At 30.3% G+C, this 14840-nt stretch overlaps 1 protein-coding gene across 1 annotated transcript in view; it reads left to right on the forward strand.

Annotated features, from left to right (window-relative positions):
• The window catches only part of LOC113386796 (protein sel-1 homolog 1), a 225599-nt gene that overhangs the window by 186624 nt on the left and 24135 nt on the right, over positions 1 to 14840 (forward strand). The window contains exons 10-12 of the mRNA XM_026624551.1: positions 3434 to 3599; positions 6160 to 6328; positions 13119 to 13323. Coding sequence (XP_026480336.1) covers positions 3434 to 3599; positions 6160 to 6328; positions 13119 to 13323 — 540 coding nt within the window. The remainder of the gene's footprint in view (positions 1 to 3433; positions 3600 to 6159; positions 6329 to 13118; positions 13324 to 14840) is intronic.

A 14840-nucleotide genomic window follows, 5' to 3' on the forward strand; every position in this document is an offset into this window, starting at 1 on the left:
AGATACATTGATTGGCATTTAAATTTTTGAAATCGCTCCAGCCATTTTTGAGAAAACGTCGATTTACGGCAAAAAATCTGTTCACACACACACACAAACACTTTTTCGAAATTTGGTCTCATTTGAATCAAAATGGCTTGAAACGCCGAGAAAACATAAAATTAGCGTATCGGATTTTTTTATGAAAACATAAACTTCTCCTTCGGGGAGTTAATAATGACTGATTTAGAGAAGTATACCTAATCGCTGTAAACTATTTTGAAGTGAGAAACTATTCCAATTTTTTTTTTCAATTATAGTAGTTATTTTTGAAAAATGGTTTAAATATTACACATTGATGGAAAACGAACTCATACGAAATACGAAGCCGAATACATACATAGGGTGAATTTTCTAAAAGCGCGGCCAAATAATCCAAACTTTAATTATCATAAGTAAACCACTTGTCGCAGGCCTTAATATAGTTTAGTACATTCATTTAGAACAGAAACTCTATCGCCATGCAAAGTTTCAGAAAAAGGCAAAAAAAAATGACAATATATTATGAAAAAGAAACGATTTGATTGATCTTCGCCAAAAACCATTTAATTCCAAATGATATCAATCGAATAGTTTTTGAATTTGCAAAAACGGTTAAGAATTTTTGACAAAAACATGGACGATAATTTTTGCACTTTTCTGCCAATAGTAAAGAAACGGATCAAACAATTGTCTCAAAATCTAATCAACGCAAGCGCTTATCCAGTTTCATTTTATAGTTTTTAAATTTTAACATTGGTTCAGACGAAAAAACGTCGAAGAAAGATCAAAATTTGACCCACGTCAAAGACGTAGATAATTTAAAATAAAATACACATAGGCGGATCCAACTTATCTTTGAGCAACAAATCACATCAAACAAAAAACTATCTGACTATGTTTAGCACAACTCCCAAGCTAATTCACTGTAGAAATGTGTTTTTTGCTGTTTTTCAAAAATTTGTCCCATAGGCGGGGTAAAATCGGTCGGCGAGAGGACAAACAATTTAACGATTTAACGAAATATTAGCTACATTATTCAACTAATGCAAAATATAAATTTTATGGATACATTTTTTACAGAGATAACTCTGTATATAACCTTGATTTGATATTTTGTCCAAAATATTCACCAGCAGAGTTGCAATAAATAAAAATGCTTTTGTAAAAATGCTTGTAAAAATGCTTTTTTAAACTTCGTAAGTATCAAGGTGATGGCTGGTTGTACTTTTTTTCCCTCTACTTTCAAATATTGTTGTTAAAGAAATCCTTAACTTTCCTTGTCATTGAGATATCGGTCGAGGACCTTTTTAGCCGCGGATCTTTAAGCCCTGCTCTCTTATATATATATATATATATATATATATATATATATTTGTGTGTGTGTGTGTATTATAACCCCTTTCAATTATGACCCCTCCCCCTGGCGCCGAAGCTGGATCCGCCACTGGTAAAACATACTATTAAACATAATTGAATATTATCTATCAAAAACGTTTGACATTTGACATATTAGCCACCGTTCATTATTTTATTCAAATTACGCTTCTACAAAAAAAATCAAATTAAAAATGTAAAGTTTCTACACGATTTTGAAATTGTATCTCACCTTTCCGACAACCTACAGATTAGCATGAATTTTTCAAGACTAAGACTTGCCAAATCGGTTTAGTCGTTTTCGAGATTTAGCGTTTATCGAGAGCTTTATTTTTCTATATAAGATATATTATGTGTGTGTGTTTGTTTGAGCATCCATCCAATAATAAAAACAATTTAATAAAGAAGAATGTCTTTATTAGAATAGTATACATTTCGAGTTTTGGTTTGACCCATCTTCAGTACTACCCTTTAAAAAATATATAAAGCAATAAAAAATTACATATTTCCACAATAATTATGACAATGGATGTTAAGTAATATGAAAAACATAACCGACAAAGATTTATTATATGAAATATAAATCTAAAATATATAGATGTAAAAACAGCAAATATAAAGAAGTATATAGTAACTTATTATACACACAAAACAAAACACTAAAATGGGACCACTAATTAATATATGGAAATAGTTATATAACAAAAATGTATTTAATATTAAAACAAAACTAGCGGTGTATTGCATCGTGCCTTAAGGCAAATTGCTGGAACTTTTCGTACCGTAACGAAATGTTTGAGGAATATTAAATATTTCCAAATAAATATGATTAATATAAAAATACTCGGTAATATTGCTTAATATTTATAACAATTATATAAAATGAATTACATAGTTATAATTATTCATTTAGAGTATACAAGTGAACTTTAGCCAGAATTATAATTAAAATCTGAATTATTATTGATTACAAAAAAAAAAATCTAAAATAAATTTTTTTGTCAAAACAAGCAGAAAGTTTTTTGAATCAACTCGGATGCTTAATTCTTTCCAAACCTGCAATTTTTTGCTAAATAGCTCGGTATCTCGAAAACGGCTAGACCTGCTCAAAAACTAATCACCACTTCTACTCGGCATTACACATTGAAGGTTTTTTGGATCATTCAAATCGGATGCTCCATGCTCTCAAAAACTTGTCTATTTTCTGCACTCTTTGCTCCGAATCTCCGTGACGGCTGAAGCTGCTTTTGCCAAAAACTAATAAGCACATCTCCCTATCAATGGGAATCGAATGTTTTTTGAGCCATTCAAATCGGTTTATCCGTGCACCCAAATGAATTTGATTAATATAAATACTGTAACATTGTTTAAAATTTATAACAATTATATAAATTGAATTACACAGTTATAATTATTTATTTAGAGTATACAAGTGATCCTTAGAACTTTAGCCAGAATTAAAATTAAAATCTTAATTATTATTGATATACAAAAAAAAATCTAAAATAAATTATTTTGTCAAAACAAGCAGAAAGTTTTTTAAATAAATCGGATGCTTAATTCTCTCAATTATTATTACAATTAAAATTACATTTTAATATCCCAATAACTTACTTTTTTTCAATTAACCATTAGGTCCAAATTCATATTGAAATTGTTAAGTTGTTCTCAATTAAATTAATCAGTTTGTTCATACCAATTAAACCAATTTGCCACATCAGTGTTTTCCACAAAAATGCCACTGCTGTATCATACAGCGAAGGGTCGTCTGTATATTTAAGGTGTATTTTTTAGTTTTTGAAATATCTTCTTATTGACATTAATTGACTTGTAAGCCCATACAGCCTGTATGGGCTTACAAGTCAATTAATGTCAATAAGAAGATATTTAAAAAACTAAAAAATACACCTTAAATATACAGATGACCCTTCGCATTTTTTTGGTTCTTAAGTCTGACATTAATACTTTATTCGTATTTTTTATTAATAATTCTATATTAGTATTTAATTTAATTGAAATATTATCGTGTTTGTCAAAGCTTTTTAAAAATGTTGCTGAGAGGGGTCGCTGGTGTGAACGACTGATGGAAGCCCATAGTCTTCATCGAGTTCGAGAGTATGATTCATCATACTTGCATTATACTTTGCTTGCGGAGCTGGGCTACGAAGTCGCTCAAAGCAATGCAGCACACATGCTTGACAGAGGTGAGTTGAATTTATTCAAAATTTTATTACTTGTCCTCTATCATACGAATTTTTTTCATCACATATAAATATATATTAATGTGCTTTTCCAAATTTCTTGATTGTTTTTGTTACCCGTGTGAACTGTTAAGAACTATTATGTATTTATTATAATATTTTATGTTCATCACATCTTCATTAAAATAAGTTAGTAATTAACTTCCCAAATGAGAAGTTTTTGTTTTCATAAAACAATTCGATTCTCTAACTTTGTTTTTTCGTTTCAAGCCATTCTGAATCGAATGAGACCAAATTTGGAAAAAAGTATGTGGGTGTGTGTGTGTGTGTGCGTGTATGTGAACAGATTTTTTGCCGTAAATCGACGTTTTCTTAAAAACGGCTGGACCGATTTTAAAAATTTAAAAGCCATTCGATGTATTTCGATGAGGACTACTGCTTTGCGCGACGATCGGCCAAGCCGTTTTTTTATAAATAGAAAAAATGTGAATAAAAATTCGTCCCCGTTTTAGCCCGCAATCCTGAATCGATTTTGAAAATTCAAAAACCGTTTGATAGAACTTGGGAATCGATCTGATTAGTTTTTGGTAGAGATCGGCCTGCCCGTTTTCTTGTAATAAAATGTTAAAAAAATTTTTACTACGATTTTTATTATTATTTTTTTGATAATAGATACCATAGTCTTCTAGATCATACTAAAATATTACGACCCTACGACAACTCGTTTAGCTTTAAAAATTCGTCAAAGTTTGCAAAATTTAGCATCGTTTTTTTTTGCATTTGTCAAAATTTGATTGCCCAAAAACGCCTGAACCGATTTCAGAAATTTAAAAACCATTTGATGTATCTCGATGAGGATTATCATTGCTCACTTTTGAGCGACAATCAGCCGAGCCGTTTCTTTGTAATTTAGAAAAATGTGTTAAACTTTTCTAAATCTAAAAACGGGTGAAAATCTCCCGATTCGTTTTCTTGTAATTAACTGTTGAAAAAAAAATTAGTCGATATTTATGGAACTTTTTTGGCGATATATATCATGGTCTTATAGATCTTCCTGAAATATTACGGCCTTACGACAAGTAGTTTAATTTCAAAAATTTATTAAGTTATTATTAAGTTTTTAGAAAATGAGTAGTTTTTTTGACGTTTGTTAAAATTAAAATTAGACGTTTTACTTGGTATAACGACAGAGTACTTGGTCTTAATAAACTTACTAAATCATTAAAGTCCTATAAACTATAAACTATAAACAGTAGTCCTCATCAAGATACATCGAATGGCTTTTAAATTTTTGAAATCGGTCGAGTCGTTTTTGAGAGAACGTCGATTTATGGCAAAATATCTGTTCACATACACGCGCGCGCACATACTTTTTCCAAATTTGGTCTCATTAGATTCAGAATGGCTTGAAACGTCGAGAAAACTTAAAATTGGCGAATCGGATTTTTTTATGAAAACAAAAACTTCTCCTTTGGGAAGTTAAAATGTATATATTTCATATACGTTATTGTAATCGTAAGAAATATATCCTCAGATGGATTGATTCGGCATCTTTTCTTAATGTGAACATTTTTAATTGTTGTGAGCGATAAGATCGTCAATGTATATTATATGAACGAATACATATATAGTAATTATGATTATCTATTTTAATATTTAAAACAATTGTTATTAATTTTTGTGCGGGAAGTTCTAGCAATAGAACGGGCTAAAGATCCATAGCGGGTCTCGGCCAGTTTACTGAAGACTTAGTTTGGTATTGCAAACACGCCATGCCATGCCAAACTATATACTGATCGACCCATAGCAGCGGATGATATTATACTTGGCTCGTTACCGATTTTCCTTCAAACCGAATAAATCTTTTGTTTTGTTTTTCTTTTTTTGTATAATCATTTATTATTATAAATATTATTATGTGATTTCTTTTTCTGAGGAAAATTTTCCTTTCGTCCTTTTATGTCACACAATTGTATCACACCTTTTATATTTAAAATACTTATTGTATTGATAGAACAGACATGAGGAATGATATACATACCTGCGGGTAGAAATCCGAACAAAATTGGAAGTGTTATGTACACATTCATAATTATTGAAATATATGTCTTATTAAATTAACTCAAACTCAGATGTGACATGTTTGTATCAAATAGCGCTCATATGTTTCAGTAACGATATTTTTAATTTAAATACCGGTATTAATACCGGTGATAATTTAGACCATGTGCCTGAATTACATTATCATATCTACATCACTTTTATTGTTACTACACTACACTATTTATATTGCATATATATTGTACACTATTTATTGAGTGTTACATGCCATGCTCATAAAAAAGGAATATGGCTTTCATCTATTTCAATCAAGAATTAAGGTGGTAACTAATTTCAATTATTAAAAGCATAGATAAAATAAATATTTGTTCGATCTTTACCTCAAAACTAGTGATTTGATGTTTACGTTAAACTAACATAATTCTGTTAAATAATTCTCACAGTTTCTGTAAAATAAATAAAATACGCATTTTTACAACAACTTCATTTGCTTTTTGTTCAGGTGAAGTATCTCTATTCGGTGGGTCTTCAGCAGATTTTGTGCGAGCTTTACTTTATTGGGGCCGCGCAGCTGCGCAAGGCTACTCCACGGCTCAAGTAAAATTAGGAGATTATCATTATTACGGTCTAGGAACTCCTGTTGATTATGAAATGGCTGCTTCACATTATAGGTAACATATTTATATCTTTTATGTATTTTTTATAAGAATATAATTCTTAATTTATTTTTTTTGCTCATAAAAGTCATGATATCTAATTATGTTTACTACTATTGTCCTTCATTTTACTATTATAAATTATGTATATATTTTTATTAAACTGTGTCAAATATATTAAATAGTTCTTATTTTTCACAAATAGAAAAATTCTGTTATTAATCTCGGAAAAGTCACTGAATGTCTTGAGTACTTATTATATAGATTGTTATTATATTAGTAAATATAATAAAATGAAATTATCTTTTTGGAATAAACTACGTACTAGAATAATTTAAATTACAGTCATAAAGACGTAATATTAATGAAAATTATCTAATTCAAGAATATTCAAAATTTATGATTTAAATATAGCTTTTGTCATCATAACCAAACTTCAATTTTTTTATGCCTAATCACAGCAGCTATTAGAAATCACATTTGATCTGTTTTAACTAACATTTGTTACTAATATAATTTCCGTATGTCTATATTGATTAATTTAGAACTTAGATTTGAAGAATGCAATTTCTTAAAAAGTCTTGTGATATAAGACGCCTGGTTCTGGTTAGAAATTATTTCTAAATCTTTAGTAATCATACCACTATCCATAGTTGTAATTTATAAAGTTACCAAAACTCTTAAATAAAAGTTGCCTATCAGAATGTTGCTTTAATATAACCTATATAACCTCTAATATAATGAAAGTTGCCTATCTAAAGGGACATCGAGACATACTTTTTGATCATTTTAGAGTTTCTGCTCTTTAATTTTTTTGAAACACAAACCGAACATTTTACACATTCAACTCAAAGTACAATTATTATAAAGGTCCAGTTATTACGTGACTCAATAAGTCCGTAAGATAACACATAGATGATTTAGCTATGTAATCATCCATATGATTTGTAGGAAGCAACAACTTTAAGAAGATATATGTATAAATTTCATGAATACAAGTGATCTAGGTTCAAGTGACCATGAATTTGAAACATGGTTTTTTGAAACCATGAATTTAAAGCAATTTTGTGGGTTGATTCATCATTGCCTTTTAAAAAATACTGGCATTGCCAAAATATTGCTTCAAAAGTATTATATGGACTCTGCAAAATCGAGGCAAACCGCGAAGAAGTGGTTTGCTGATTTTAATCGTGGCCATACACACAGTGACGACGCTGAACGCTCTGGAAGACCAATTGTAGTGGTTACACCGGAAAACATGAGAAATCCAGCAAATCGTTTTGAAAATCAAAAAAGTAAAATTGTCTGACAATGAGAGACACCTTAAAGTTAACAATGGAATGTAAAGGACGTGACATTTACCAATATTTGAATATGAAAAGGCTCTCTTTAAATTGGCTGCCGCACGAACTTTGACCAAGAGCTTAACGAGTTGATTATTTGGAAAAATATTTCGAGCTGTTTAATCGAAATAAAACTGATTTTTTGCATCAATATGTTACCATGGATGTAACCTGACCTTACTACTACTCTCCGGAGTCGTATAGACAGTCAGCCGAATAGACTAGACACGATGAGGAGAAAAAATGCAAACGATCAGCAGCCAAAGTAATGGCGTCAGTTTTTTGGAATTTGCAAGGAATGATCATTATCAATTATTTTGAGAAAGGCCAGACAATCAACAGTGACTATTGTATAATGATATTGAAGAATTTGAAGAACAAAATCGGAAAAACAGCCCCATTTGAAAAATAAAACCGCGTTACTTCATCTTGACAACGAACCAAGTCACATTCCGCAAAAATAGTGGCAAAAAAATATGAATTGGCCTCCGAATTGCTTCTCCACTTACTATATTCTCTAAATGTGTTCCCTAGCGACCATATCCTGTTCTCAGATCTCAAAAGATCTCGCTGTGAAGAAATTTTTGCCAAATGATGAGATCATAGCCGAATTTTGTGGCTAATCGTACTACAAAAATGTTTTTTTAAAAGTTCGAAGTTTGCTATAATCGGTATATCATCTTCGAAGAAAACCATATTGAATAAAAAAAGAATTATGCCAAAAAAATTGGTTTTTCTTGGTTCTCTTGCGGGTTTATTGAGTAAAGTGATATATATAAAAATGGACGTATGTCTGCCTGTGTGTGTGTTTTTTTAGCGAAGGTAATGCCTTTATGCATCCCAGGCTGGTCTTTTGCCTGGGCTTTTGCCAGATAAACAAGTTGACAGGTTGATTGGTAGACATGTAGAACGGGATGACAGGTACGGTACATTGGTAAACAGGTAAATTGGTTGACATGTAAAATGGTGGATTGATAAACTAGTTGATAGGTAAATTGGTAAATAAGTGAATTGGTGGACGGATAAATTGATAAACAGATATATCAGTGGACAGCTAAATTGGTAGACTGATAAACAGGTTAACAGGTGTATTGGTGGACAGTTATATTGGTGGACGATGGACAGGTAAAATGATGTACAGATAAACTGGTGGACAGGTAAATAGGTAAACAAATAAACATGTTGATAGATAGGTACATAGACAGATGAACTGGTAGATAAGTAAACTGGTGGACAAGTAACAAACAGGTGGACAACTGGTAGATAGACAAATATGTAGACAGGTTGACAGGTAAATTGGTAGACATGTAAAACGGGTTGACAGGTAAGTTAATAAACAGAGTGAATTGACAGACAGGTAAATTGTTGAACATGTAAATTGGTGGATAGCTTAATTAGCAGACTGATAAATAGGTTGACAGATATACTAGTGGATATAAATACTGGTGAACTCATATATTGGTGGACAGGTATACTGGTGGATAGGTTTACTGGTGGACAGGTAAATTGATAGACTTATAAATTGTTTGACAGGTGAACTGGTAGACAGGTGGAGAGGTATACAGTGAGTCATATAGGCAGGTAGACCGGAAGAAAAAAACACTGGTAGACTAGTTGCAGCAAATATGGATTTTTGTTCAAATTTTTTATTTTGAATTACAAATTACTTTTTTTCGCTTAAATATCAAAAAATTTATTAAGGTTTAATTAAAATCTATAGAGTATTGTGTATTTATACAGTGTCTAAAAACTAATAATTTTTATTATGTCAGCGCTTTTGCTTGTCAATGTTATGCGCATTATGATTAGCACTTTTGCTTGTCAATAATAACATATAAAAAAAAACAAAAAATCCGTTTACTGAACTGTCATTTTAGTTCAAATAATCAAAATTTCAAGTAAAATATTTAAAAATATTTAAATCATGTATAGCACAAACGTAGAACAGTTAACTCATAATCTTTAAAAAGAATACTGATCATTTTCAATCAAGAAAAATAAGGAGTTCATTGTGACTATATCATCGAATGGACGAGGTTTTAGATATATTCAAATTGTGCTACAATATATCTATAGTACAATTCTGTTGAGTAGCGCAGTTCATATTAAAAGAAGTTTTGATAAAGGCAAAATGGATTGAATAATTTAAAAAAAGTTGTGCGCCCAATATGATTCCTCTAACGCCAATTGGTGCTGTCATTGCTGTGGCGGCATTTCTCATATTTTTTCTGGGCTATTTCTACTTCACAGCAGGGACAACAGTATACGCAAACCCGAATCCGAATGAACCCGAAGTTAATGAAATACAAACTAGAGAATCAAGTCTCACCATCACGCCACCTGTGGCGTTTGTGAGTACAGACAGAAGAGTTCCGACTTCCAATTCGGAACGAAGATCAATATTCACCAGATAAAAAGATATATTCAATATAATCTAAATGTATGATCTTCAATAAGACATGCAAAAGAAAATTAAGAAATACTCATTTCAAATAATTCCACAAAATTGTGAGATAAAATCTACGGTTGCCGAACAAACTTCTACAATATCATGACTTACTTTATAAGTAATATTTATGTAAATATGCTAACATTTAAATAATATCAAATATTAGTTTATATTAGTTTCTATCAGTTCCAGTTATACCAGATTACATGAATTAACAGCACAAGCATTTTTAATTAGCGTTAGTCTATATATATTTAACGGTATATATAAATGATTATTACACTGGAGATTGGAGCGATTATGTCATTTGCCTTTTCTAGTGACGTTCATGAAGTTCATATAGGTAAGGAAATTTATAGTATCAGTATTAATTTCCGGTCAAAGATGAATACTAGGTTTTTCATAAAAAACATAACGTTTACAGAATGACTATAACTATAAGCCATACATTAAGTAGTCAAGTTTTGAATCTTTCTTTTATTAAATATATTGTCGACCACATATAATTAAGTTGAACATATACGTTTCGGTTTGGCCGAGACAGTCTCGAATATCTCCTTTTTTGGATTTTTCTGAAAACATATTTTTTTCTTCATAGCAAACTATACAATAAGTACATTCAGCTACCATTGTAGACATTTGTTATTAATATGATGGCGTGTGAAGGATAGCTATCCTATGATAGCATCTTCTGTTATTATAGTATTAAATTAGAAAGCAATATTTGACGGATTTAGATTTTTTGTCCCAAATTGTCCTGGGTTTAAATTGAATATTTGCATTTACTTGATAATACAATCACAACTACTCATCAAAAATTTAAAAAATATATTCAACGAGTATGCTTAATATAAAATAATACACTATGAATAAAAAAACCGCCGAATGCAAATTTTCAAAGACGTGTTTAAATGATCTCTCACATTAATAATTTCGAACTTTTATTTTTAATTATATGAAAATTAAAGTGGCACAATTTTATGAAAATAAAAGTGCTAGTTTTATGCTAACAACAAGCTAATTCTGAAAAAAAAAACAGAATTTAATACAAGGATTGAAAGCAAAAACAAATATAGATCGAAAACCTTAAGATAAATAACATACTATCGACTAATAAGGTCCCTACTCAAAGTCAGTTATTCGGATTAAAAAGAATTGTTTCATTTCAATCACATAAAAACTGATTCTTATCGTATTCTTAAGCAGTATTTTAAATCAATTCAAAATATTTAACACAAAACTAACTTTTCCAATGGGTTTTAATTTTTAAAACCGGTACACGATTTTGTCCTGAAAAGTGGACTAAAAATTGTATTTTTTTTTTCATACACATATGCATATTCGGTCATAGATACATACACACATACATTTCAGATTTAGTCTCAAATCATTAAAAATGATTTGAGCGTCGAGAAAACATAATGATCAAATTGGATTTTTTCCTACAAACATAAACATCTCATTTGCTTATCAAACGTATTTATCTCATATTGTTGTATAACACTGGAACTTTACGCTTTATCAATATATTTATTTTCAAATTTATTGGAATAATATATTACTTAATATATAACTTTAGTGCAATTTAGGTAGTTATATTTATATAAATTATATTATTAATTAATTAAATATTTTGATTGATCTCCATTTAAAAGGTAGGTGTGTTTCACTTTGTCTTCAAATTGCTACCGCTTTTCAATTGTACGTTTTTTATTAAATTGACCATTCGTTCCAATTTGGCCGGGACAGTCCCGAATTTTTACCTTGTATTTTGTAGTGATTTTCCACATAGAAAAGTTGGAAAATCACTAGTGAAGAGAATATATAGAAATGGCGCCGTTGTAATGAGATGTTGTAAAACATGTCTATGCTTAACAACCGCAAAAACGTCTGGCAAATTAATTGTATGTGTTTTTAGCCTTAACGAACATAATATTAAAATTTCAGACAGAATAAAATGATTTGAATTTTAAGAAAAATTAATAAACTGGCGTCTGGCACATATTTAACAGCGCCAAAATGTCTGGCAACAAAAAATGTGAGCTGGTGAATCTAGTCGAAGTCAAAAAAATGAAAATTGAACTAACTGAAATGCTTTCAAAATTTTGAAATCACGCTGTAAATTTGGCTGCGCACTAATAAACGCAACCACTTCCAGCTGCCAGACGGCCCGTACTCTAACCGAGAGACCACCAAGGACCACATGCCAAAAAAAAGCCTGCCTAAAATTTTTGTTTTGAAAACGTTGCTGCCTTCTGTACTATAAACTTTTCCTTTCGGAATTTAATAATGAATTAATTTGACAAATAATATTTATGCGACCGATTCTGCGCATAACAGAGAAATGTTACGGATGGCTATGTTACGCTCTAACTCCCCATACATTATGCGAATGAATCATATTGAATGCTGTCAAAATATCATGTATTTGCTGTTCATTCCGGCGTTTTAAACATAAACTGCAACGTCACTCGTATCTTACCTAAGAGGAATCAGAAACACGCACTTATCTAACATCGTTTTTTTGACATTTGTGCGGCTTTTAGGTTATGTTTTGTATGAGAAAACCTGAGAAATTCGCCTGACTGAACACCAACCGCATAACTTTTGTCTATATTACTATGAAAAATTCTTCATAACATGAACTTATCATAACATTGCGGCAGAATCGGTACCTATATCTGTGTTTCGTAACTTTTAAAATTGATTTGGAATGTTAAAATATTTTATTTCTATAAATTAATTTAATTAATAATAAATTTCCGTTTTTTTTATTTTTATTATTAACTTTCTGAGTTTTGAGTCATTTTTGTTTTCGACAAATATGCGATTTGTTTATTTATTATTTCTAAATGTTTCAAGTTTTTCTGAAATGATTGCCAAAATGTTGATCTTTAGTAGGGGTTTTAACCATATAATAAGTATTTTCGAATAAGAATTATATTGTTTAATATATTATATGGTAATTCATAACTCTATTTTTAATCCTAAAACAATTACTGTATATTTTTAGATTGGCATCTGAGCAGCAACACAACGCACAAGCCATGTTCAACTTAGGATATATGCATGAGCAAGGTCTTGGTATGGCCAAAGATACTCATCTTGCAAAAAGATGTTACGATCTCGCAGCTGAAACCAGTACTGATGCAAAAATTCCTGTAGCTTTTGCTCTTTTTAAATTATCTCTCATGTTTCACTGGAAATCATTAACGGAGGTAATAAAAAAATCTATGTAGTGATATATTGAATGTTTTTTTTTTAATTATTTCTCAGAATTTTTGATACGCACTATTGGTCTATTATGTTGAATTAATCGCAAAGGTCTAGAAATAAACTAATTACTGTTCAATTCGATGCGGTTCCTGAAAGGAACTTGAAACTTCAATTGAACGATAGAGTTTTTTGCGTACATACAAGCTCTTTATTGTTTTTCTATGACGAAGGTATGCGCAAAATGCGTTAAATCTTTCATATATCGGACATTTAAACAACATTCTCAAGACAAAAATATTAAAGATATCCACGGTGGATACCTATTACTCCGAGAAAATTGGCATCGCGGTGAATCATTTTCGTGTATTTGCAATAGATTATTCGACAGCGAAACGGATTACCTACCACTGGGTGACCTTTTGACCTTTTTTCCTTACATAATAATCCACCAAAATTACTGGTGAAATGAATAACGACAGATTTATATTTATTTATATTTATATTTATAAAAGCAAATTAAAAAAAGCAATAGATGCGTTGCATTCGTTAGATCGATTTATAGATCTTTTTCTAGTTTTTGGAGATGGAATAAATTAGTAATTCTGTCGTTTCAGTGAATAAATGGTTAAGTCAATTTTCACTATTTTACAAGGTTGGGTTTCAAAGTTCTATTACTCGAATAATATCACGTACTTGAAATTAGTGGCTTAAACTTCATAAAGTGTTTCATTAACTTTTGTTTCTAACCGATAATTTTTCAATTTAATAACTATTTTCAGAGAAATAGTTTTCATCGCGACTTAAGACATTTTTAATTACTTATTCACTGCGATGACAAAATTAATACCGTATTTCAGATTAATTGCTCTAATTGCGAACTTTTTTATATCGGAGAAACTAACCAAAGCCTGAGTAAACGCCTTCATCAACATAAAAATAACTCCAAAAAACCTAAACAATATAAGACGATGTTAACTGATCATGTTAAATTAAACCATAAAATAGATTTTTTCAAATCTAAAATTTTACATTTTGAAGAGAACGTAATTAAAAGAAGATTCGCTGAGGGGTTGTTTTTACAATTACATAACGACAAAGTCATAAACAAACGTTTTGACAATACGGCCCTAAACGAGACTAACACATGGTTCCTTAATAGTACCCCAGTCAAATTAAAGCTAAAATAGCCGTCAGTTAGGAACAATTCGCATAGAGCTGAAATTTGGTACAGATGTTAAATAGGCCATTACAAATGAAATGTCAAAAGTCCTCATCGATCCGACATCTGCGATTTTTTTTATTCAAGGTCAAAGGTGCAAAAATCTAGTTTTTCCCATTTTCCGCCGAAACCATAATTTTTTTAAAAAAATTATGTTAGATAAGTTTATTTATTATAAAATTCTCTATTAAATTGTTATTTTAAATTTTTTTTGTTAGAATTACCGTTTCTGAGATATTGCCGTTTGAAAAGTTGAAAAATTCATATTCTTCATAATATGCAGCTTTTAAACGTCATCAA

The sequence above is a fragment of the Ctenocephalides felis genome, unplaced genomic scaffold, assembly GCF_003426905.1.
Source record: "Ctenocephalides felis isolate EL2017-DRISC unplaced genomic scaffold, ASM342690v1 CF-g0.4_SCAFFOLD_03571, whole genome shotgun sequence".
In the NCBI taxonomy this organism is placed as follows: domain Eukaryota; kingdom Metazoa; phylum Arthropoda; class Insecta; order Siphonaptera; family Pulicidae; genus Ctenocephalides; species Ctenocephalides felis.